The 25,653-nt window shown below is 39.3% G+C and overlaps 1 protein-coding gene across 2 annotated transcripts in view; it reads left to right on the forward strand.

Annotated features, from left to right (window-relative positions):
- nhsl2 (NHS-like 2) overlaps positions 1–25,653 on the forward strand; it is a 117,754-nt gene that overhangs the window by 10,728 nt on the left and 81,373 nt on the right. The window contains exon 1 of one of the 2 annotated variants that reach the window (XM_047590029.1): positions 3,736–4,136. The exons of the other annotated variant lie outside the window; for it this stretch is intronic. Within the exon in view, the coding sequence (XP_047445985.1) occupies positions 4,037–4,136 (100 nt within the window). The 5' untranslated portion in view covers positions 3,736–4,036. Of the gene's footprint in view, positions 1–3,735; positions 4,137–25,653 lie in introns of those variants that run through there. 2 annotated transcript variants of the gene reach the window in all.

Below are 25,653 nucleotides of genomic sequence, written 5' to 3' on the forward strand. Positions count from 1 at the left end.
GACAGTGTTTGTACTATCTCCTATAGATTCCTATCAGAGAGGGGAGGCGGTGGATGTGGAGAGAGGGTGTCTCACTGGAGACATGTTGTTCAAAGAGCAGATGTAGACCGTATGACGGCAGCAGAGTGTAAACACAACAACTGAGACTACACTACAAAAAGGAATATATGGTGAAGCATGCAGGCAAGTGGAATTCCATGTAGCTTTGATGTTCTTTGGTGTCCTGTTTGCTTTAGGGTGCCGTACACACAGAACAGACCATGAAAGAAGTTGAACTAATCTCAACTTTGGGGTGACAATCAATCTATAGTATGATTTATTGTGTAAGTGATATTGTTGACTGACATATGATGCAAAGTTCCCCAGACTTTCACCTCCAGGAAACCCCGCCTATGACTTAAGTTCTTTAGCCTCTGTAGATCATTCCACGGATACTTGATCACTTTGGGATCTAGTGAATTTGGAGGCCAGGTCAACACCTTGTGCTGTTCTTCATGTTTTTTGAGTTGTTCCTAAACCATTTTTGAGTTGTTCCTGTGTCAGGCTGCATCTTGCTGGGGATGGCTGCTGCCATCAAGGAGTGTCACTGCTATGGGGTGGGGGGGTCTGGTCTGGTCTAGGTGGGTGCTACATGTCTAGATAGCATCAACAGGAAGGCTGAGACCAACAGGCCAGATCTCAGCAGAACACTGTATTGTCACAAGATGGTCAATGACATTTACTCCACCTGTTAGTAGTTTTAATGTTATGGCTGATCAGTGTATAATCTCGTTCTACTACTTTTTACTTCATCTTCTTTCCTGTGCCATCCAGCTATCTTCCTATACCCATCTTTCTTTCTCCCTCCCCTTCTCAAATTAAGGCCTTGCACACTCTCCTCTCTGTCCGTCATCTGGAAGTGATTGCGTCCACCATTACAGCATGCCTTGGCCAGTGTTAAGCGTGTTGGTGTTGACAGCCAGCCCTTTGTCCATGACGGCCCTGAGAGAAAAACTGGGCAGAGAAGCACACTGTTAACACTGAATACACACAACATACACGTGATGGCTCCATTAACTCACTCATATCCAGGACAACACAGTCTCTGTGATAAGCTCAAATTACTCCTAAGGTGCAGCCAGAAATCACCAATGACAAAGATATTTTTATAGACGTTAAAGTTTTGTTTAGGTTTCATTGACATATGCACACCCATATCTTCCACAACAAATCACCATTTTAAATGGTAAAATCAACCTGTCTTTAAAGTTGTCTCAAATGACAATGTGAAAAGAGTTGCAATGTGAAAGGAAATGGTTTTGCCCACCTTCAACTCACATGACCACTGTCTGTAACAACCAGATACTCCAGAGCTTGGTAGAGCCCCCCCTGGTGTCTGGCTGCAGTATATGTCATAAGCTGCACCCTCTCCATGTTAGTGGATGAGACTTGGACCAAACTAGAACACTAAAGTACATGTTAAACAAGCTGCAAATCAAGGTAATTTTAGGCAGTTAATATAATACTGATGCATAATCAAGTGACCATTTTTCCGATAAGTTTTGTGATGCTATAGAAACAGGATGTGATGACTACATGATACCAACTGCTCCATGAAGTGCTTCCGTTAGACTGTGAGAATAAAAAAAAAAAGGAAAAATATTAATAAAACATTTCCCTGTAATCGGTGGAGGTAGAAAGGACTAACTATTAATCAAATAAAAAAGTGAGTGAGTCTCATGGAAGTGTGGGTGGGTCATCGATGTCGTGATTCCTCGTGGCTACACTCTAAGATCTTACTAATCAGAGTGTGACTCAGAACTCACAAGGCACTGCCCGTATCCCTGGGAAAATAGCAACAGTTTGACCAATACACGGTAGTGGGGATGCATTGTCCATATTTATGTACAGTCTATATATCTAACCAGAAAGTCGAGAAGGAGAGAGAGTTTGAAGCCTGGCTGCCATCAGGAAGTATTTATTGGCAGGACGTTGAGGAGAGGACGCTGAGCTTTACAGAACATGCAGTTCTGAAACGGAACACATGGACCCAGACACCCCGGCGAGGCCCGTGTTCATGACTCCTGCTACCAGTACCTGGCAACTACGATGCTCTGCAGTTTGGACGTGGTGTGAATTAACACTGTGTGTGTTTGTAAACACAACGCAGACCTGTTATATCCTCTGTTCGCACTCAGAGTTTGCTGTCATCTATGAGTCATGGTTACCCTGGTTTGCTTTCAGTATTCAGTCTGTTGTTGCATATATGTTTACTTGAGGGCGACATATGCAGCTGAACGTGTTTTCTCTGACAGTCAGTGAAGACAAAGCATGCAGAAGCAAATAACTGTGTTTGTAAATTCTATTAGCGGGATTTTACTGTGATTTATGAGCTTACTTTGGTATAAATAGAGCCTTATTTAGTCAACTGTGCAGTGTGTTTGGACGTATTTGTGTTTGTGTGCATGCGTGTGATGCTGCATGCCCTCCATCTGCCCTCTGTATTCATTATTGCCCTGTGTGAAGCAGGATCTCTGCCCTGTCACACTCAGACTTGTTTCATTACACTGCAGACAGCCTTTCCTTTTGATGATTATAGTGCAGAGCATCTGAATGTTTTTTAAAGTTGCGACACTATAGGTTATGACATAGTTAAGGACGGTATGTGAGGAATTTCTTATCATGCAGGTGGTTAACCACTGAGCAACACACAAAGGGACAGGGTTAAAATCCAAATTTCTAGATCACATTGCACACTTATTCTGTTTTCACTCTGCTTTTGTGCCTGATTGGTGAAGCTTATTATGCTCCATGCTGATAATCTTCTACAAAGATGTGCCGGGCCAGTCAAATCATTCTGAGCAGACTTTATGTGGTGATGGACAGAAGACATAGACATGGAAATGGACACATGTCCACGAAAGCAATGTCATCCGAAAGCCATGGAGTTGAATTTGTTTGCAAGAAATTGGCTCTAATTGGTTGTAGGAATACCAAATTACATGCAGAATGTATTTCTTTGTCTGTAGCATTTATTTTAGTGTCATATGTCAGTCAGTTGTATTAATTGCTCCCCATGATCATTACCTCATTGCTTCAATTTGGTACTCACCAAAAGCCGCTAAAGTTTTTTTCGCTTATTGTCACAACTCACTGAATTTTGTTCACATTCCATGGTCTCTTGTCGCCACATTGTTACTAGTAAATGGAAACTTCGGTTAGTACATACCAACAAAGGCCATAGTCGTCAGCTGTTGTCTTTGTGGGTACAGCTTGTTGGTCACAGGGAACGCCATAGTTGGCCTTGGTTCTTTTGTATTGACTTGCTGTGTCCATATGTTTACAACTAACTAGACTAGAACTGGCTTTGTACCAGACTGTAAACATGTTTATTTCCGTTGTAAAGTTGGACATGGAGGTCTATGGGGCATCTAGTGGCCATTTGAGGAACTGCAGTCTTTGGCACCTGGCCTAACAATAAACAAGAGTTACATGAACACACACGGTATTAGAACTTGTGACGTAAGACAACTGCATTAGAAACTATTGCTCAAAATCCAGAGTACAAAAATCAAGGATGTGTTAGCGAAGTGTGTTGTTTGTGTGGCATCTGTTGCTTTCTGTGTTGTGTTATGGTTGTTTGTCTCTGCTGGACTGTGTGTGTGTTGGCAGGCTGATGCAGCAGAACTAACTGCAGTGTGACGAAAGGCAGAGGCAGGACACGCACACGCACACGCACACACACCGATATATATTGATATGTAATGCTGACACATAATACTCACAAGTGTAATGTGGGCATCTACGAAGATACGCGGAGAGATAAATCACACACACACACACGGGATGAGATGGGATTGAGTTTTTATGTGGGCTGTTGCTGCTGCTAGAGAGAGAGAGCGAGACCACATGAGAGGGAGTGTAACCAAAGGGGTGAGGAAAGAGGGAGAGTTAGTAAGGGAGGCAAAGAGGGAGGTAAAGGAGTAGACGTAGATAGATAGATAGATAGATAGATAGATAGATAGATAGATAGATAGATAGATAGATAGATAGATAGATGCGTTGGAAAAGGAGGCGATCCCCAGCGCAGGGGAGGACGGGCAATGATGAGGATGAGGAGAAGACGGACACCTCCTTCAGAGTGCATTTCTTTAAAGGTAGGATCTTTTCGGTGTGTGTTTGTGTGTCCGCCCTTTGCACGTGCCCAGCCGGCTTCTCGATTTACCGCACTGTCATCTCAATTGACCATCAATACTATATGTTGTCGTGCAGTGCGGGTTCCAAAATCCTAAAGAGGAAAGCTGCAGCATCACACAGTCACAGGAGGATTATGACGACAGTGATTGTTGTTGGAGCTTCAGCTCACACTTGAACTTTATGAACAAAGAGTTAGTCATATAATTTGGCTTCTTGTATTAAAATAACATTATATGAACACTGAGGCATTTGGCTTATTTGTCAGTGAAGGTTCTCCATCATCCAGGGCATGGTATATCAGTTGAACAAGTGGAAACAATGCAACTGGGCTGGTTGAGTTTCAGGAAAACATTTCATCCAAGTAGCCTCTCCTGCTATAAGTGAATGGTGGGGAGTTTAAGTAGTAATGTCTGTGGATGCTGTCCATCAGAAACCCGAAGAGACTGGTCAGTCATGGGTTGTTAGAGTACCATTCATTGTAGAAGGAAACTACCTAAGGAGCTACTTGGATGAAATGTCCTCAAGACACTGTGCAAGTCCAGTTGCCCCCATTTCAGCTGTTTTTTAAATTTTTTTGGAAAATATTACCAAAGTCCCTAGGGGTGTCAATGTCCCATGTTTCGCGACATAAAAAAAAGTCATCAAAAACTACATCCTGTAGTTGTTCCCTAATATTCTTCATCCATGCTCATATCAGGAGCTACAGTATCTGCTGCCACTGGCGTTGCTGTTTTGCTGTTTATAAGGCATACAGTGAGGGCTTGTTTGCAGAAAACAGCTGCCTGCTGTTGGAAATGATTAGCGCTTGAAGAGGCAAACAGTAAATGAGCTGTACAATGCACACAATGAACTCATGGAAATATTATAGTTGTTTTATGAGGCAACACTTTTCTTAACAATCCTGCGTTACGCAGTAGTAAGGGGGTGCTGCTTCATAATGGAATGTTGATGTATTTATATGTTATGTAATATAACATAAGGAAATAGCCATATGCCAGCCTGTAACACTTGTTGATATTCATGTTGTAAAGTTATCTACTGGGACTTGTGTTTGCTTACATGCCTTGCTTACATACGGCAACTTTCTTTCTCTGGATGAAAGTGATGTGTTTTCTCTCTATTAATATTTTTTTCCATTTGAATATAATTTATAACTCTCAGTGGGAGGCAGGTTTTTCCTTTAATGAAGAGTATCTTAAGTCGTCACTAAGCTTTTGCGGCAGCCACAGTCAAATGCATCATACTTTCAGGTTGTCCTTACCTACCAATGTACTGTGGGTAAGTCGCATCTTTGTGATAAAACATCTCAGGAAAACCTTGAAGAAAATAATTTTTTAATTTGGTACTCGAACTCTCCAACTTAGTTAATTCCTATTCAATCGTCAAAGGCACAACAAAGCAATGGCAGAAACTAAAGAGCCTAGTGAATGGGGCAAATGTGGATCTCTACGAGATTCCAATGCTAGCTACGTCCTAGCAAAACTTTAGCGGCTTCATTTCCCAACATCACCCCATGTGATGAAGATTAATAGAGGGTGTATTATAACAAGTTTGCTGTAATATTTTCGTTATGAATGCTTCTCTGCTCATTGTCAACCAGTAGAACTGGAGTGGAACTGTACTGCTGCCTTTTTGTTCCTGTTCTTGTTTGTTGATATTAAATATCACATACGCCATATAGATTTAATTAAGGAAACATTTTTTGAAAATTGTAACTCATCCATAGCACTGACAAAAATCAATATCTTATTTTTTGGTCACATGGCTTAGCCATATTAGGAAGCTAGCAAGAGCTACAAAAAGATGTACTACGCTGGTCTTCTTGTCTTCTTGAACTTGAACTTTGTCGTTTTGTTTACATTTGTCCCTTCCCTTTCTAAGGATCATTCTGATCAGACAATCAGAGATGTCTCTTTTACCGACTTATTTTCCTGCCGATTCGACACTAGTTCTACAGCAACTATGTGGAACAAACCCCAAAAGCTATAGTCACAGAAGCTAAAATATGGCCGACAGTGACAAACCACCCAACATCATAAAAAAACATAAAGACACGATACAAAACCACCTGGCTTTCTTCAGGTCTAGGTTTTAGAGATTATCCATCCATAGCTGCAAGAGAGGATACACTTGATTTCATTTTTTGTTTCTGAGCAGGTTCCATGTGTCTGACCGCACCCTCAACAAACCACCAGCAATATTAAGACACATGATGATCGATGGGAAATGGCGACATAATAAGAGCAACAGATGTTTGATAGCAGGATGAGTCAAACCAGTGTGTGTGTGTTTATGGTTTGTGGTTTGGTTAAAGTGTCCACATAGATTTGTTCTAAGCTTGAACACGAGTCCTCTTCTGCCGCGTTTAAGCTCATTTATTGGGGATGAGTCAAGCATCCACATATGCAAAACATCTGCTTGTGTTGGCTCTGTGTCCGAAGTGTACAAGTATATTACCTACTGGACTGTCATACAGAATTCATCGCTGGCTTGTAACTCATCTTCTACTTTATCCACAGAAAGTGCAGCTGTGTCCAGTGATTCATTTCTTGTTAAACCAACTGGGCTTTTTTAGGTCTGATCCCAAGTTACAGACAAATGCTGAGCTCGTCATTGTTAGGAGGTGCTGTTAAACTCAGTCCCACCGATGGAACAGAAACTTTAAATGCTTTAATCATTTGGGTTTTGAGAAGAGTTCCAGTTTCTCAAAATAAAAGTGAACATCTGGCTTTAACCTTCATTTTGTAAACATAGTGTGTGATATTGCAGTCTGCACTGTGAAATATGGTAGATCTACATATAAAATACATATAAAATCTGTATTTGTATGTTAAGGGTGGGTTTAAAAAACACTGAAATTGATCATGTTTTGAAAAATCTTTGATCGATTTTTTAAATTTATGACGTTTCCCAAGTGGTTTCGCATGACAAATCTGGAAGACTGCACAATGAGATTAGTCCATGTCTGAGGGAGATCCAAAACATGACATGAGTGACGACACTGGATTTGAAATGTATGACAACAGGGAAGAGCTGCATGTATGTAAGACTTGCCAACTAGGGGTCATATCGTTGGAATACCACATATCTCCAGAACCAGTCACAACACAACATTAGGAATATGAAAATGTCTTTATATCTGAACCACAGTTGAAATACAAGATGCCTCAGTGAGTCTATGCTATCTCTGTGTTCTCTGTGTAAACACTGTTACTGGTCTGACTGGATTGCAGAATTAGATCACTGAATTGAACCTTGTATTCTGTCCAGAAGACAGTGCAGCTGTGTAGAGGGATTCATTTAACAGAAAAACAATCTTTAATTTGATTTTGTTGAAGCGAACCAGTGTCACTCATCTGATCAACAAACATTTCAGTGCTGTTTTGAACTGCTGTCTCCATATTTCTGTCAGTTTATCTGGCACATTGATCGTCATAAAGACTTCCTCTTCCTCAAAGTATCTGATTTTATCTGCAGTGACATATTTGATAGCAGCATAAACACAACTTTATCTTTCCATATCACCAAACACTTTAAAAGTGTAAATGTCACCAAAACGTATTGATTTAATAATACAACATCTTACTATGACCACTTCTGCAAATAAGTTATCATTATTTGTTTTTGACCAATTAGTTCAATAATTGATTCAGGGCTGCGACAATCAAAACTGAACTTTACTAAAACACGATCAGAATGACATGTTTTAACATGAAATCTATGAACAAAGAACCTGTTTCACTCAAACTCCTCAATGAGTTTAACAACTGTTCAGAAAATGGGTTGTTCACTGTAAATTCAGTATTAATTCACAAAGACTGTGTTGTTTTAACTTTAATAGCATGTGCTCATTGTAATAAGAAACGCAGCTTTGTTATTTATCTGCTAAAGGTCCTTTACACCCACTCAGAGCATGATGTCTGAAGCAGAAGGCCTATGAGTGTTAATGTTGTTTGTTGAAGGTCGCTACTACCATGAAGATGTTTGTCTCTTCATTTGAACTGTTTCACAAGTTTAACATTTGTTTTTATACTAAGGTTGTACTTCTGCACTTTTTGAAGAAGAAAATTGAGTTTCCGGTGCTTTACTGGGAAATACACTCACTTGCCAGTTCATTAGGTACATCAGTGGAATAATTGTTACCCCAAACGTTATGCTAACAGGCCTGGAGCTGAATAAGACTTTGCAATGTATCCTACATCATGTGACATGCCTGTACGTAGCCTACTCAGTTTATAATGTCCCTCAAAGTGTTAGTTGCCCAGGAGGAAATTTCCTGAAAGATTTCTGAGAAAATAAAAGAAGGAGACGAGCCTGACTAATCAGCTCGCCATCTGCCTCTCTGTTGGATCTATTGTGTGTCTGACTGGAGCCGCCGTCCCTCAGGCTGACATTTCAGTGTACCCAAAACTTTTAAATGAGCTCGTTTGTCTGTGTCTTCTGGAAATTCTGTCGTTGGAGAGCCCGAACGAAGGAGGGAGCGTCTTGTTCTCATGGGAGAAGTTACTGACATATGCAGTGCTTGTTGTCATGTTAAACTCAACGCCGCAATCTGCAGTTATATAATCAAATAAAATCTTCCAGGTGTCAGAAAGGTCTCAGTTTCATAAAATAAAAGTGATCTTCTGTGAGCCTTCATTTCCCATATATACTGGGTGCAGGTTTACATGGTTTTCCAACTGAATTCAGTATTTCTTGTTTTATGCTCAAATTGGAAAATGAAGCTGTAGCTGTTTGCAGCTGTGTATATGTATATACAGTGTATATATATATATTATTGAAGTTTCTCACCCTCATTAACTTCATTCCTGTCATGTGGCAGCAGTGGGAGTAGTTCCTCCTCTTGGGACTTTACGCTCAAGCACATACAGTAATGCACAACCTCCAATTAGCTGAATTGAACGTGATTTATCCACTAAGTTGGTTTAGACTCAAACAAAGTTCTGTCGTAAAAATTAAAACTTAACAGCAGATGGGAGAAGAAAGAGAGAGATAAAGATTTACCACAAACGATACTGGCATGAAAAAGCACTTGTCCCAGGACAGATTATAGGTTTAAATGACAATTTTGCGTCTTAATTTATTTTTCTGATCATATGTGAGCAGACATACTCTAGAGAGAAGCCACAAATTCTATTTTTCTATATATATATATAGAAAATTTTGATTCTGAAAAATCAGTTTAGGGAAAGATACAGGAGCTCCACAGTGACTTCAGATAAAATGTTTTATTTATTTACCACCTGTGTACCTTTAGGTTAGCAGCCTCTTTATTTGAGAGGCCTAAACAGGATGCCATGTTTGTTGCCTAAACCTGTCTGTGGACATAAGTCTGGAGTTGAAAACTGGTCTCTATGGTTAAAGCTGTGTGCTTTGTGCGACCACATCCGCCCCAACCTCCTCCCACAGTGCACTAAAAAATTTAGATGTTTAGATTAGATTTAAAGCATGATTTGGGGTTTTAACTTATTTTACTTTGTTCTGGTATTCAGAAAGTGGAAAAAAAATCTCTGAATCTCCGAATTTCATCACAAAATGTAAAATGATCATGATGTTTTTCACTCATATCTGTTAAGTCAATATGCGATGATTTACTGACGTCTGACAACATATTTTTAGACATTAAACAACACAAAAGCTGGCCCACAAAAAGTTTCATAATGTTGCCATAGTTAGTAAATGAGTGTGTTATGTGAACACACTGTCCCTGCCCTGTAAAATCTAGTAATTCATGCCAGATCATGAAAATAACAATAACAAAAAACCAGTAACAATAATTTTCCGTGACAAAATTATTCCAACTTCATGGGCAACAGTGTATTTCTCACTGAACTGATTGAGAAGTGTCCAAATTTTTGACTAATAGTGCATCATTAGCTTAATAGCATAATAGCTAAGTCGCATTTCGTATTTATGTTTTCGGTAAACAAGAAAAAAACATAATTTTTAGCAAGCACATTGATATTTTTATTGTTATTGTAACAGCAAGTCCAAAAGTGACTTACTGTACACACATCCACATATATGTACATATGTATGTGTGTGTGTGATCCTATTCAATACTATATGTTCTCCCGTACATACTATACGATAGTTTGATACACTTGATACACGAATTAACAGGAAGATATGTACATTAAACTACAGAGGCACACACAAGTGCAGCTGCCTGGAGTGGATGGGAGGTCATGAAAAACACTTAATCTAAATCGAGGGAAACCCAGCTGAGGGAAACTCTTTAATTAACATAAAACATGTTCCTCCTGCTGTTGAGAAACAGACTGAACACGAGACTGTCTCTGTCTGTGCCAGCAGTTGCCTACAGGCCAGAGAAGTTTTTGTTTTTCAGGGTCAGATCAGCTGGGATATTACACATAGCTAAAAAATTACCCCTAGACAGGTGTCATTGAGCACCTTTTGTGAGTCAAGCATTTCCTACCTGTAGCCCTGAAACTGTCATGAGGTCATGTGATGCTGTAATTACATACAGATTCCTCTGTGTTTTCTGCATCAGTATACTAGGGGAGTTAAGAGATCAAAATATTTAATTGTGATTAATCACAGGATTTCCATAGTTAACATGTGATTAACCCAAATGTATCATACTTCTTTATCTGTTTTAAATGTACGCAGAAGGCACATTTGTTCAACTTTTTACTCTTATCAACTTCTCAGCTGTTTCTTCTTGTGTTTGCCCTTGAGATTTTAGAAGATTTTATGCTACAGAGCGTATTACACTGCACAGGGTGAATTATTCAAAACACACACTTCAGATTCTGCTTGCTTTCCAAAGTGTTACTGCTGCTTTGATTTCGTCTTGATTTCCGAAACTACTGGGCAGAACCAGAACAGACAACAAAACAGAACCTGTGTTTGTTGGTTAACTATGCGCCTTAAATATGTGTGTTAAAAAGAATTTGGATTAACACGTTATTAACATTACTGTTAATGTAACATTACTAAATAAACCAGATTTATTATGTAAAATACTGACCTGAATTTGTAGGAGTTGTAAATGATTTGATTTGTAAATGGAGCATAGCTAGCTGTTTATACCTACTAGCTAAGATAAACTAATTGCTTCTTGTCTCTAGCTCTATTGCCTCCACCTGGAAATTGTGAGGTTATGGTTATGACATGTGAAGTTGCGTTGCATACACAAAATGCTTGACCTTCAAGCGGTAACATGAGGCTAAAAGTTAGTACAGAATAACGTAATGTAGGCAATGCCGTAATTAAAGGATGAGGTTGTTGGGAATATCAGACATATTATAAAATTGCTGAGAAAACTCTATACGACTAAATTACGATAAAGTACTTAACATCTATGTCTGCCATTTTTTGAGTACATTAGTAAACGTCAGAATTCGTGAACTTGGACCTTATGGAAATTTTTCACTCACGAGGTAGTAAGTATAAACTGATCACGTTCATTTTAAGTATTGATTCGCTATTAATGGAATAAAAATATGGAGAAATGCACTGGGAGAATACATGAGGAAACAAAGGAGAAGCAAGAGACAAAGGTAAATTGGTGAGTGGGCGGCTGAAAATGAAAGGGTGTTACTGTAGTGCGATGCCCTCTGTGGTGGAGTGCATCATTCATCAGCCTCTCTATTAGCCTCAGTGTGTGTGTGTGTTGGAGTTATGTAGCTGCTTCAGGCTTTCAGTGTGGATTTCTAAGGAAAGTTCTTATTGTGTGCCATGTGGTTACTGTTAATAAGTGTCTGCAAAACATGCGACATTCTCACATTGATGTCATGCCTTAAATATCAACATGACGATGACGTGTATTGTTTTTATAATTACAGTTCATGGGAAGAGGAATGCTGCCTATCTACAACTTACCTCCGGTGTGTGTGTGTGTGTGTGTGTGTGTGTGTGGTTAATACTACGAGCCTGGCTGACAATGACACACTTGTCTGCTGTTTGTGTGTCCTGTGTGCCGGTGCAGTTTTCCCTCCAGCAAGTCAACTGAAGGTCATTCTAGGTTTAATATTCAAAACCGGACGGCTGTTTCACTTTGTTTGTCAAGAATGGTTATGCAAGGTATCTGAAAAGTCTTTCTGATTTTATTTGTTATACATAAATGTATTTAATGTGCTACGTATAGCAGTGTCAGTAACACTTCATGATAAATATTATGAAGACAAAAGTGACCCCACAGGTTGTTCATGTAAGCAGCTCACAGTTACATGTCATTGTAACAATGTCCACTAGTGGGTGTAGTAATCATGGTGAGAGTAAATGAAGAAACCATGTAACATGTGAAGTCATGAACCCACAGTAATGTAGGTAGAAGGTAGGAGATCAACATGGCAAATAGAGGCCATAGCCCTAGCCAAACACCTGTAAAAGACAGTAGACAGCCAACCAGACAGGGAAACACACGGCCATGGCTTTCATACTGCATAATGGGAGGAGGTCAGGCTGGACGAATGGGTCAACAAAACATTTGACCATTACAAGGGAGTCTTTTGTTTCCATTCTTATATCGAAAGTCGGATGGATGAGACCAAACATATTTGTTGAATTCTGTGTCACTGCGATGTAGACGTCAAGCTAGCACATGTAACTCCTTCATACGTAAGGCACAACCCTGAAACTCGCTGGTTTTCTTGTTTTTTTTTTTTTTTTTTTTTTTATCTTTAACATGACTTGTTGACTTTGGACTTTTCTGTTTGCTACACCATCAGCTTATGTTGTGATGTTTCTATCTGACACCTCAAAAAGAAATTTTATGCGGCAGCTCTTTGTTGTAAAGTGAAAAGGCTCTTCTGACAATCTCTCCAGCTTTGTTTCGGATTTGGTTTTGATCTCATTTCTGTACCGTGGCCGTTTATTGATCCCCCTTACTTCCTACATTCCTGTGCGGCCCACATTTTTTATTTTGCCTCATGGTTCCTTGCTGATACAGACACATTTCTTTTTCTTTATTGTTATGTCATTTAAATTTATTTTACAGACACTTTTCTGTCCAGTTCTTGTTATTTACTTTGCTTTACCATTGCTTTGTCTCACCGTTATCTTCCCTTTATTTTTCTTTCACCTACTCAGAGTACTTTAAGTCCCTCCTATACAATGAGTTTTCTTTCTTGTGAACACATTACTGCTGTTTCTGTTTTTTCAATCCTGTCTTTCGACTGCTCTTTGTTTCTTTACTCCTTCCCTACTCTGTCTACGCTACTCTGTCTTCATCATACCTCTCTTGCTCTCTGGCTTTCCGTCTAGACAGACTCAGCAGTAAATATTCTGTAATCAGCCTCACATGTTTCATTTCTCACACAGGGCTGCTCCTGTCTCCACACACACTAACAGGACTCTTGTGTGCACCTCCTTCCAAGCTCCAGTTTTTGATCTAAGTGCCAGTCCATTTCACATGCAAATGATTTAAAGTGTATCTCTCTTCTGTCATCCCTCTCTTCGTCCAGCTGCAGTGTGAAATAGAGAGTCTTTATGTTTGGAAGAGGCTGTAATCCTGGAAGTTGAGCTACAAGATTTTCAGCACTTTTTATGGTCAAAAATGTCTGGAAATAAACTGTAGCCTTTAATGTTTGCTGACATCCTTATACTAAGGTCAGGAGAATGAGGTCAGGGTGGATGTTTAGCACACAGAACATCCTCATGTTTAAGGAGTAAAAATAATCAAATATGGTTGTTTAGATTTTGATTGGACAGGAACCAGTCTGTGTTAACATCTTCAGTAGAGTTACCTCTTAACTCTTTATGGCAAGAAACTATCTATGGTCACTTCTGCACACATTTTAAATGGCGCTCTGTCCCTCTCAGTGAGGTTTAGAAGCATGCGGTTTTCATTTAGCCAATCAGGGAAGATCAAGGGACGATTTTCAGGTCTTCTGTGGTCTTCAAGGTCCACCTCTACATGAACTCTGAACATAAGGACTTTATTAGGTACCACAAAGAAGTGTCCTAACGTTGTCTAATGTGATAATATTGACAAATGCCTGACTCAGCTCTTACGTTCTAATGGTCCAAATAAATGTTTACATTTGTTTACCACAGAAGGGCAAGGAACCAAATATAGAGAATGCACTAATCTTGATTTTCTCTATGGAAGTTGAAACATTTCACAAAAGTTATTTTTTTGCCCTACAATAATACTCTAGGGTTGAAAGTTAGAATTTCCAAGTATTTTAATGAGTGCCTTATAAAGGGTTAAAGTTGTTTTCTGGTGTTTGGCAGTTAATTAGCATTCGTAGCCCTAGTTTTTTTGTTAGTTTTTTTACAGTGTTTTCCACATAGTCTGACCATTGTTGACGGACAATTGATCTCATTTGAACATTGAAATACATAAATATTTTTGCAACTTGATATTCTAGAATGATTAAAGTAGCATGAATTCAGGAGAGGCCAGCTCCGCTACGATTGGTTGTAGATCTTCGTAGGTTCCTAGCTAGTAGTAGCCCTTCCTGTTTTCCCTTTTGAATGATGAATAAAGACGACTGCTAGGTACACCGGCTGACATAAATAGTTATTTCCTTTAGCGCAGGTGCAAAACGTAGTCAGCTGTAGTCTTCATGGGTGCAACTTTTTGTCACAATTGATGTGAGGCTTTGTCAAAGTCGGCTGTTGTTACCGGATGTTGTTTTTTTATGTTGGTTTGGTGTGTTGATGCATTTACCTTGGCTGACTACTGGCTGTAAACTGTAGCCTAGTCTTTGCAGTGTAGTCAAGTGCAATGTTTTAGTTGAGACACAGGCGATGTGAGACGGTGTCACAGTTGGCCTTCGTATTACTGTAATTCTTTCTCTTTTTTTTTATCAGTTTATACTTCAATTGACTGTATTTAAATGTTCATCATCTCTATCTGTCATACTGTCGCTAGTTGAGGTGCACCAAAAGGAACTGAGAGGATACCTGTTGATGTATAGTGATTGTTGTCCTTTGCTTTGTTTGATAGTTGTTGCCAATGGATGCTTTAGTGTCTGGTTGCTTAGGTAACCCTCTTGCATAGTTACCAACCCAAATGTCTCTGATTTAAACTAGCAAAGCATATAAAATGTTGCCAGTGTTTGGATGGAGGGAACTCCTTTAACCGGCTTCATCTGAACAGAGAACACTGTCAACAGTGTCATTCTATCTGGGTTCACCTGATCCAAGGCCATGATCGTCATGTTTAATCAAAGTTGTTGATGGTGTTTCCTTGAGCTAAATGTGTGGGGAACCGACTTTGCATCATATGTCAATCAACTGTATCCGTTTCTCCCATTGGTTGCCACATTCTTCAGCTTAGGATCCGCCCACTTTGCATTGCTTAAAGTTTTTCTCCTATCATGTCCTATCCATAAAAGTCATTGAATGTCAATAACATTTGACGCTTTCTTGTCGTCATATTGGTACTAGTCTCCTCCAAGAGCAAAGTGGAACCAACTCCAAAAACTTTTGTGATTTAAAGTCACAATAAATTGCTATCGTTAATTTTGACCTTTTTTTCAAAGGTTTTGGCTGAACACTTTTTCCTTACAACACTTTTTTTTTGGTTTTGTGTCAGTAGTAGTTTGGGAGCTTTTAGGGGATTTTACTCTACAACTCTCACAACAACTTTCAAGAAAGGAAGTTGGCGCTGCGCTCGGAAAAATGAAACCAAAGCGGTGCAGCCCTTCAAACAGTTTTTCTCTCATTTATTCTGTAAGCTATGCTTCTTATACTCCTTCACTTAATTTAATGATTTTCCTCCCTTTCTCTTCGGTATTCCTCCTCTCTCTCTTTTTTTCACTCTTTCCAGCCGTTTGCAATCTTAATTAAAAGGAAAACAGTCTGGTATGATTAAGAAAATAGTCCTAATGTGGGAAAACTTTCTTGCCAGTTTCTATCCTCTTAAACATTTAATATAGTATTAGAATTTCTTATATTTTCTCTATAAATCAAGAATGTCCTTAAAGTGTGGGGTTTAAATGTATTATTTATAAGAAGCGAGACTTTATAGCCTTCAAGTATTTTTTAGCATGGTTCATAAACCTACAAAGCAGAGTGGCTTTGGCATAAAGTCAGGAAAATATGTGAGTGCCTTTACAATAACATAGATTTAAGTAGTGGAGGATGTGGGGAAAAAAATCCGTTCAGGAAATTAGCTTTTGTATTTGATTCTTGTCCAACTTCTTCATCTCTCAGTTTCAATTTTGAATGAAATAATGGCCTTAGAGTAACTTTGTCAAGGTGTCTTAGTATAACAGGCCAGTTTGATAGAATCCAGGAGAAGAAAAATGCATCCAAAAACAAATAAAACCTCACATAACAGCTCAATATAAAGCCTACGCAGTCTTGCCTCGACATATCAACACAGCTAAGACCAAACAACAGCAAAAATGTGCACATTCGTTTTCACAGGTGTCCTCCACAGTAAACATGCATCCTCATTTCAGAGAGTTTTTGCCACTGTGTTATTCTGAGTTTCATAATAATCTCGTGGCATGAAAAATCCCTTTAGTCCATTCCGTAACTGTTGACTTTCCTGTGTGATCTTCATCACCAGATTCCTACCTTTAATAGAAATGTGTGTTTTGGTATCGACATGAAAGAAAATGTTCATTCTTGATTTTATTTTCAGAGCTCGGGGTCCGTTTAACAGCCATTAGGGACAGAAACTACACAAGCAGAGCTATTAGATATATCAACATTTTATTTTCCCACATTTTTCTGTATTTCTTTTCTTTTACATTCATTTATACTTAAAAAAAAAAAATGCCTCACTTGAGCGTTACAGCAGTGATTAAATCAAAACTGATTCGTTTGTGTATATTTTTGAGGTTTTTGCGCCAAGTAAAAGTTTCAATCCATGTCATGGCCACTAGGGTGCACTAGAGTGCAGTTATTATTGTAGCCCTGTAAGCTATTATTGTAAGATTCCCCCTCAGTTTCTGAGGATGAATCTTACAACAACTGATGTCAGTTCTGATTCATATAATAGAATATTTATTTGCTGTACAGAGCCTGAAGATTTAGGTTCAGTAAAGAAAGCCACACTGTGAGTTTGTGGATTCAGACCAGACACAGCTGGAGTTATAGTTGATGTCCGTCTAAACTCCTGTAGATGGTGAGAGGTGACAACTGAGGAAAGAAAGTGTGTTACATCGACATCCTTGGAAGGTTGCTGAATAAAATTGTGCATTTTGCTCAACTCATTTTGTGGTTTTAGGTCAGTTTTTAGATCAACAAATATATAACTACATATGTCAAAAGTTTTCAATCCTCTACATATATATTGTTATTCAACAAAAAGATGTGAACATTAGCTAAAGGAAGCAAAAAATACATAGTTGTACCTCTGTTTTTGCACCACGACACATCAAACTGGTCGTCCTGGACACTTTCTCCACTGAAGGGCACAATTCAGTTACCATGAAGCTGGATAGGTTTCCCACAAAATCATTACATGCACTCTTCTGAAACCACCAGACTAAACCGTGGCCACTGAATGAGACGGTTGCCATGCTACCTGTTGGATTAAGTTTGAATCAAAGGCACCTGTCGCCGATCTGGATCCTGTTAAATGTGAATTGAACCTTTGATGGGCACAGACTGGAAATAATTCAGCGGTGTCTGGCTTTTCTCAGCCAAATGCAACCCGGCTCAGTTTCCCCGCTTCTCCCAGCTGTAGGAAATGACTTGCCGATTGTCTTTGTTTAGTGGAGCACCAGGGTGAGAGGTTTAATTTCCTCCCTGACTCACTGGAGAGTCAAACTGGAGCTATGAGTTGTAAAAACAGGATTTTAAAATAAAATGCCTGAAAAGCTCAGATAAACATAAGAGATGTAGATGTGCTTAATCTCTTTGGTTTATAGAGAGCGAGCAACTTCAGGGAATGTGAAAGACAGAAACCAGAGAGACAAAATGAGATAAATAGATATGAAGAGAAAGAAAGGAGCTGCTCTCTTCCTTCCTTCTTTCCACTCCTTTTAGGGATTACGGAGCAGCTCCTCTCTGGCTTCATTATCTGCAGCGGGATGGAGCTTTTGGAAAGACCATAACACACTCACAGAGTCAGGAGTGTGTGCTTGTATCCAGCTTCCTTGTGTGTGTCCTCCGGGCGGCAAAAGCATTTACAGGGAGAAGGGGATAATGATGAAGGAGGGAGTGGGTTCTGGCTCAGAGACGGAAAGAGGGAGGGGAATTATGATAGGCTCGCAGCAGGAGAGGAAACCATGAGAATATAAAACAAAATGGAATAAAAGCAGTTTTGGAAACTCTGCGATGGAGGGTAGTGCTTGGAGGAACAGATGAAAGGCAGAAACAGACGGGAATAACACTGAAAACAATAGGGGAAGGGAAGAGAATAATGTGAATGGAGAGTAAATGCAAGACAAGGAGGTAATAAAGATGGAAAAGTGCTTTTCCTCAAATGACTACTTGAGGTTGGCTCCAAAAGTGAGTCAATCTGTATAAACCTCCATGTTAAAATGTCCAACCTTGCATCAGAAAAGAAACATGTGTATAGCCTGTTCCAAAAACAGGCTTGGGCTTTAAATATAATTCCTCCAAGTCACCTGTTTCAGTCATATCTAGGTTTAAAGTTATGCAGAACTAAGATCGTGACTTCTTTGGATGACAGATGGAATCCATCACAGTTTGCTAGCTGTCTGTCTCAGCTCCACTCCACTTTTATTTTTTTCTTTATTTTATCTGTAGTAGCGAGCGAGATAGAGGAGAGATCACATTCAGAGTACAATCCTGTGTTCCACTTGGTCCTTTGTCAATTCGTCTGCTTTGTTTTCTCAACTTTGAGTCTTCTTTCTTTTACTTGGATTGGACATAATTCTGTTGGATCACTCTTCAGTTGGACTCTGAATTTGTCCTCATCTTTGCAGTGCATTGTTTCTCTTTTCTATTGTTTCTCTGCCCCAGTCCTTGCATATGTCCTGCATTTGAGTTATATAGATTCATACATATAATACATTCCTGCAATACGTAACAAAGAGAAACGCCCATTCACCTATGGCCAATTTAGAGTCACTAATTAACCTTCACATGCTTGTCTCTGAAATGTATGAAATGTAGGAGAATCCAGAGAAAGCCCACGTAGGCACATGGAGAACATGCCCAAAATAAAACTAGCTGAAACTAGGACATGAAATTGGTGGGTTTTCTTGTAGATTATTCACCACTCATCCAAGTAACTTCTTCATAAAAAGTTAATTCATAGTGGAACTATGTTGAACATAGGTGGAATATACTTGAATGAAAAGCTCATTCTTAAGAAGAAGCTACCAGGACATGGTGGAGACATGGAGTAGCAGAGGATGCTTGGACTCCACTCATCCATGCAGAAGCTACATCCGAGTTGAAGCTACTTTTATGCTTCTCATCCATGTAGAAGCTGTATCCAAGGAGCTTCTACTTTATGCAAGCAGAAGCTACTTTATTAAAGTAGAAGCTACCTGGATGCCACTCATCCAAGAAGAAGCTACATCTTATTTGAAGCTACTTCAACACTACTCATCCAATTAGAGGCTACGTCAAAGTAGTAGCTACTTCCAGGTAGAAGCTACTTGGACACCACTTGTCAAGTAGCTTCCTTGAATTAAAACAAACAACAACTCCATATGTACCACGACCTGAATTCAAAGGAATTGAAGGATCACCGATGCAGTGTGCGTCAGCCTCAGTTACAGGGTCTTAACCAGGTGAGCTGTTGGGACATCCCAAGGTGCTGAGTCAGACTCTGAAAAGGTGGCAACGCCCAGACACATCATACTGAGCCCTAAGACTCTTCAGGACAACTATGTGCAAATGTAAAGTGCACATACCGCCAAAAATGGAAAGTGTCTCAAAACAACTTAAACTAATAAAACTGAATTTCCTTTCTGCCCATATTAGTAGAAACAGTGGAGCTCTGCGCTGAGCTTAAACCGCAGGACAATTGTCTTATACTGACATTACTGAATTACACCTATCAACTGGGGTCATCTGTGTCCTAGCAGGGCCGAGGAAGCAAAGAGATATTCCTCCTTCAGACCCTCCAGATTTTACCTTCATAGTCCATGTTTAATTTGTTTGACATATATCTGCTGTGTTTATGTCATTTCATGTCCTAATGCATTAACTCAAATCTAAGGAGGAACAGTGCATTGTAGAACTCATACGTTTGTGTTGTTATAGTGTCCATGTGGAAGAAACCATTTTATTTTATTTTTTACCTAGTGCTTATTAATATACAGCAAGGTCCAAATGTCAGCACTGAAAAATCGGTCATATATTCACATGAACTTGGAAATAATGGAAGTTTGGTTATTCATGACCCTTTTAAAAGGCAAGAAGTTATAAAATTATGATAAAAATGATTTGGTTTCAAATTCAAAATTATTTTTTTATTCATGGGTGACATGTAAAGATGTAAAATTCCCTAAAGACTTAGCTGGATTTTTCTGGGGAGTACCAACCATATTCAAATAATCCAAAATTCACAGATGTCAAATATGTTTTAGGAGATGCTGTATCTGTTTACAACATCTTCTTCTTTTCTGTGCCCCTGCCCATTTCCTTCTGTCTTCCTCTGATGAAAAGAAAACAAACATTGTTCCATCTCTCGGTTTCCTCGCCTCTGGTCACGCCTGTTCTGAACAAATGCATACAGAAGCTACCGCGAAGACCTGCTAACTCTTGTCCCCCCTCCCGTTCGCTCTCTTTCACGTTTAACTCTCATCTGTTTCCACTTAAACATGTCAGATCTCATTTGTGTTGTGGATGACGGGAGGACTGGGCTGTTGAATGTGGTTGAATTCCTCATTTTTCAGTGAGCTCACAGAGGGATGCAGTTCCCATTTCTTCCACTTCTCACCCTTTGTCCTCCCTCCATCACCTCCAGCCCCCTTAATATTCTCACAATATTGTCTGGAAATGGCTCTTATGACAGTAATGATAAGAAAGACAAAGAGAGCCTTCTTTGCGCTTATGGGCATCTTTTGATACCAGGTGTGGAATTACTTGACCTTGTGTGGGGTCAGACAGAGAAAGATGTTTACTCAGAGGACAGGGACGAAAGACAAGATTAGAAAAAACAATAAAATTGAAGTAAAATATTATATTTCTGTTGCATATGTAATGAAAACTTCTGACGTATAACCCTCTAACACTGAGATAATTTCAGGTTTACAAAAATGACTACAACATACTTAACATACTACAACATAAAAGTACCCAAAAAACATATGCCCATTATGACTCTTTGAAAGGAGCTGGATCTTGTGGATCCATTCCTTTTAAAGAGCCGTTCAAAAGACTGGCTTATTTTGATATTCATTTATTTTTACGATTCACCTGGGGCTAGTTCAATTTATCCTCGCTACTGTAACTCGGTTCCCACCATTCGTTTTAAAAAGCTGGACAGGTAGTTTTGGTTTGTTCACACACGTTACAACTATTGTCAAGAGTCTTCCAGCATTTGAGAGACAAACATGTTAGGATTTATTAGCGACTCATTGGCCAGTTTGTTTTTGTTACATGTTCCAGGAAGGTAGAATTACTGAAGGACTGTTTATTCTGTCATGAGATTTGGTTTTGGACTTTGTGTTGTTTCTTTGTATACCTTGTGGCCTTCCTGTGTCTTCAAGTCCTGTGTTGGTCCTTAGTCAGTTCAAGTTTTTGTTTTCTTGCCTAGTTTAGCACCTCTTTTGTTGTACTACAACACTTCTAATACAAAAAAAAAATGTCATTCGTCCTCAGTATTTCCTCACACTTGATGAACTGCTGCTAATTCTGCTAGTTTACTGCAATTTCCCACTGGGCTCCTCACCTAGCTTCTAAGAGGTGTCCATGTACTGTCATGTGATCTGCGACTTAGGCTTAAAGCTTAAAGTAAAGCTGACAAGTCGGTACAACCCCTAGACCCCTAGAAAGACTACAGCCAACAGCCTGTATAATGATTTGTGCACCAGTAGATGAATACAAGACATTTACCGTATTGATAAACGCCATATGGCCACAGCTGTTCATCAGAAGTTTGACACCTGGAAGCATCTAACCATTGACTTGATGTGACTCTTGACCTTAAAGAGACAGAGTGGAAATGATCAGATGTGTCTAACCCAACAGGACCAGGTACCTCTACCTCTGTATTTTGTACCTCTACAACCATGAACCTATAACTAACCATTTATATGATAGATAGGTGAACAAAGATGGAAGTAACAAAATTACAAAAGCCATCATTTAATAATGTTAAAGTGAAATAAGGACAGAGACAGAGAGACAGAGCAGGCAGCATCCTCTTATTCCTCCAATCCTCCCATCCCTCCAGGGAGCAGAAAAGGTCTGGTTTCGGTTAGCCATGCAGAAGAAAGAGGACACACATACACACAGTCAATCCATCCCTCCCCTCCTACCCCAACACTCGTCCTCCCTCCTTTCTCCCTCCATTTGGCATCTGAAAGGAACGGCAGTACATTCACTGTCCCTTTCTTTCCATCGAGCAATTTTTTCTCTGTTTGCATTTGGCCACTGCACGATCAAGCTGAACTGCACTCAGGTATGTTGGAGGTCAAAGGGGGTGAGGAGGGAGGTGGGGGAGGAGTGTGTCCTTCTGCTTGTATTTGAACCTAACTGTCTCTTATTAGACAACATGAATCTCTGCACTCTCTGTTTACTGACTCCATATGAAGCTGCAAAGACTTGTATATGTCCACTTTAGCTTGTGTTCTCGTTGGGTCTTTGTAACGAAGATGTTGTTAAGAAAAGTAGTTGTTTACAAGTTATCCAGCTCTGGAGGAACAATGTCAGCTGCTAATTTTCTAATAGTGCATACATCTCCATGTGCATACAAGTCCAAACAAGTCATATTGTTAATATATGTGTTGTTTCTTGTTGAATTTCAGCAGCTGAAGCTACTTAAGGGAGGTAGCTTCAGCTTAGGTTGTGCTAAGGACAGTGGGGGGTCGGGTGCGGCTAACATCAGGATATAGTGCTTCACATTTGGTTTTAAGGAGTGTTGATTGCCATGGGGTGAACACCACCTCCAGCTTCTCACCCGCCGTTGATGCCTTAGCAACTACAAGACAATGAAACAAGTTTGCATATGTGTAAGATCATTTTTAACCTGTATCAAATAGCATTGGTGTATGTCAACAAAGATTGTCATTTCAGTGACATAAATGTGCCATTCTGCATTTCTTGACTTGAAGGCCTAGTGGCACAAAATCACATGGGATGTGCAGTCTTACCATGAAACATACTGATTTGTCTTGCACAAATGCTGCAAAAGTTATTTTCCATTGTTGGGCTCATTTGCATGGTTTTACAACACTTGACTCTGCGTAGTGTTGTGTTATGTGTGTCAGCTGTTTGGAGGTAAGCCAGAATCCCAGAGGAGAGCTATGTCAGATCTCTCTGCCTCACTAAGTTTTAGAATTCAGAAAACAGTCTCTGGTTTCTCCAGCTAAGTTTAAAAATTTTTTGTCAAAACAAACGGCGCTATCAAAATCACTTCATTCATTGGGTATTGGGTATGTAATCAGATAAAGAGCTGCAGAGACAAATCAACATGGAACACTTGCACAATATTGATAAAAAGCCTAGAAAAACCTACATCTCACATTTCAGGGTCAAGCCCAGCACTGCTTAAAATGTAGTAATAGGCATACTTAAATTATCATTTGCTGTGGACTGATACTTACGGGGAAGCTCTCTTTACTCCAGCCTAGAAGGAAGTATGTACCTTCCAGTTGATAAAGCTGCTTTTTGCTTCAGTTTGCCTTCAGCCATGTGGAGTTATAAGCTAATGTGCTCTAAAAGCAACTGCTACCTCGTATACTATTCTTACTTGCCTCTAAAAAACTGCTAAACTAGTTGTAGCATTGATGTTCTTATTCTTTTTTTTCCCTCATCGAGGCACTGTATTTTTCACACTGCAGTTGTTTGTTTTATAAAAATGTCCTTATTGTTTTGGTGGAAACTAACAAGCTTGCTTAGATTAATATGTTTTGAGTCTCATTTCTGCTCAGCAAAATAGCCAAATTACCATTTGTTGTTGGCTGCTGCTTCATTTTATTTTTATTACTTTATTTACATTCCCTATCAAGGAATCATGTAGTTCTAGTTCTTTGCTTCAGTTTTTTGCTGCCTGTGTGGAGTTATGAGTTATTGTGCTCTATTCATTAATACACAGGACAAGATGTTACAATCCCTTGTGCCATGATCTAAGACAAAACTCCTTTAGAAGCCTAGTCCAACTGGAAAACCAACCAGCAGACCAGTGGTCAGCTGCTAACTAACCTAGCCAGCAGCAGTAGGTAATAGAGATGATGGGAATGCGACTACACTCGAACCAGACAGGAACCAGGAGTTAAGAGTTATTGTGCTCTAAAACTAGTTGCTGCTATCTCTTGCTCCTACAGATTGTGATTATGACATGAGATTGAATGAATGTTTTTCTCTTTTCACCACTGAAGTGTTTTTTCATCATTCTTTTGGTGGAAGCTAGCTAGCTAAGCTAACTAGCCATCGTTGGGTGTCACCTTTGCTAGTCAAAAGTTAGCTGATATGTTCACCAGGATTTTCAGAAAAATCGGAGATGGGTGGTGAATTCATATATTTTATTTGAGTTTTCTTTGTAGTTGAGCATACAGTAGCGTTATTTAATGCTTGGATGTTAACCACCAGCTTCTGGACGCAGAGAGTTGCCTAGCAGACCTATGGTCAATGTTACCACTTCAACGGTAAGCATGTTATTGTAACCAAGTATTCCGAGTTCCCTCTAAATGTCGCATAGATCCTACTTGTCTACAAATTTTATCCTTTGAATGGCCTTTAAATGTGAGACTTGAGTTGTCGTTGTATCGAAGATGATCAACCAAGTTTTCTACAACATTCCTTTTTGTAGTACAGCACAACCTCTCTTACATTGTGAACATTTCCACCATGTATATAAATGCTTCTTCACAGTTTTAGTGTCACACAGAGTTATATTTGTGGCTGTGCCTAAACCACAGGCAGTCTCGTGATTCTACTTTCTGCAGCGGTTTAACTTGTGATAAAGGTCACACATTGAGCTCATAATTATAATGTCACTTCTAGCCTGCTGGCTCTCTAAGACACTCCATTCTTTCAGTATTTGGTTCTTGAAGGTATTTTGTTATTTAAGTATAGATTTCTGGTCCATCACTGTAGCTCAGTACCTCCCAAAGAGAGCAAGGCCAATTTCACAGCCAAGGATTAAACTTCATCCCTGACTAAACTCATTTTTCTCCCAATGGAAAACCTCCATTGAGACAGAAAATTACTCACAGACTTGTCACAGCATTTATGTCTGCGATACCTTCTCACATATACACAATATATACTCTCCTTTATAAGTTTGACAATGAATAATTATCCTTCAGCTTTCCCTGAACCAGTATTTAGTTGCAAAGTGCTCATGACTATTGAAATACTTATATATGAAGAAGACTTATGCTGTACTGATACACAAATAATATGCATGCAATATATCTAATATGCATTTTGGTGACATTTAAAAAAAAGAAGAAA

Source organism: Mugil cephalus, chromosome 1 (genome assembly GCF_022458985.1).
Source record: "Mugil cephalus isolate CIBA_MC_2020 chromosome 1, CIBA_Mcephalus_1.1, whole genome shotgun sequence".
In the NCBI taxonomy this organism is placed as follows: Eukaryota; Metazoa; Chordata; class Actinopteri; order Mugiliformes; family Mugilidae; genus Mugil; species Mugil cephalus.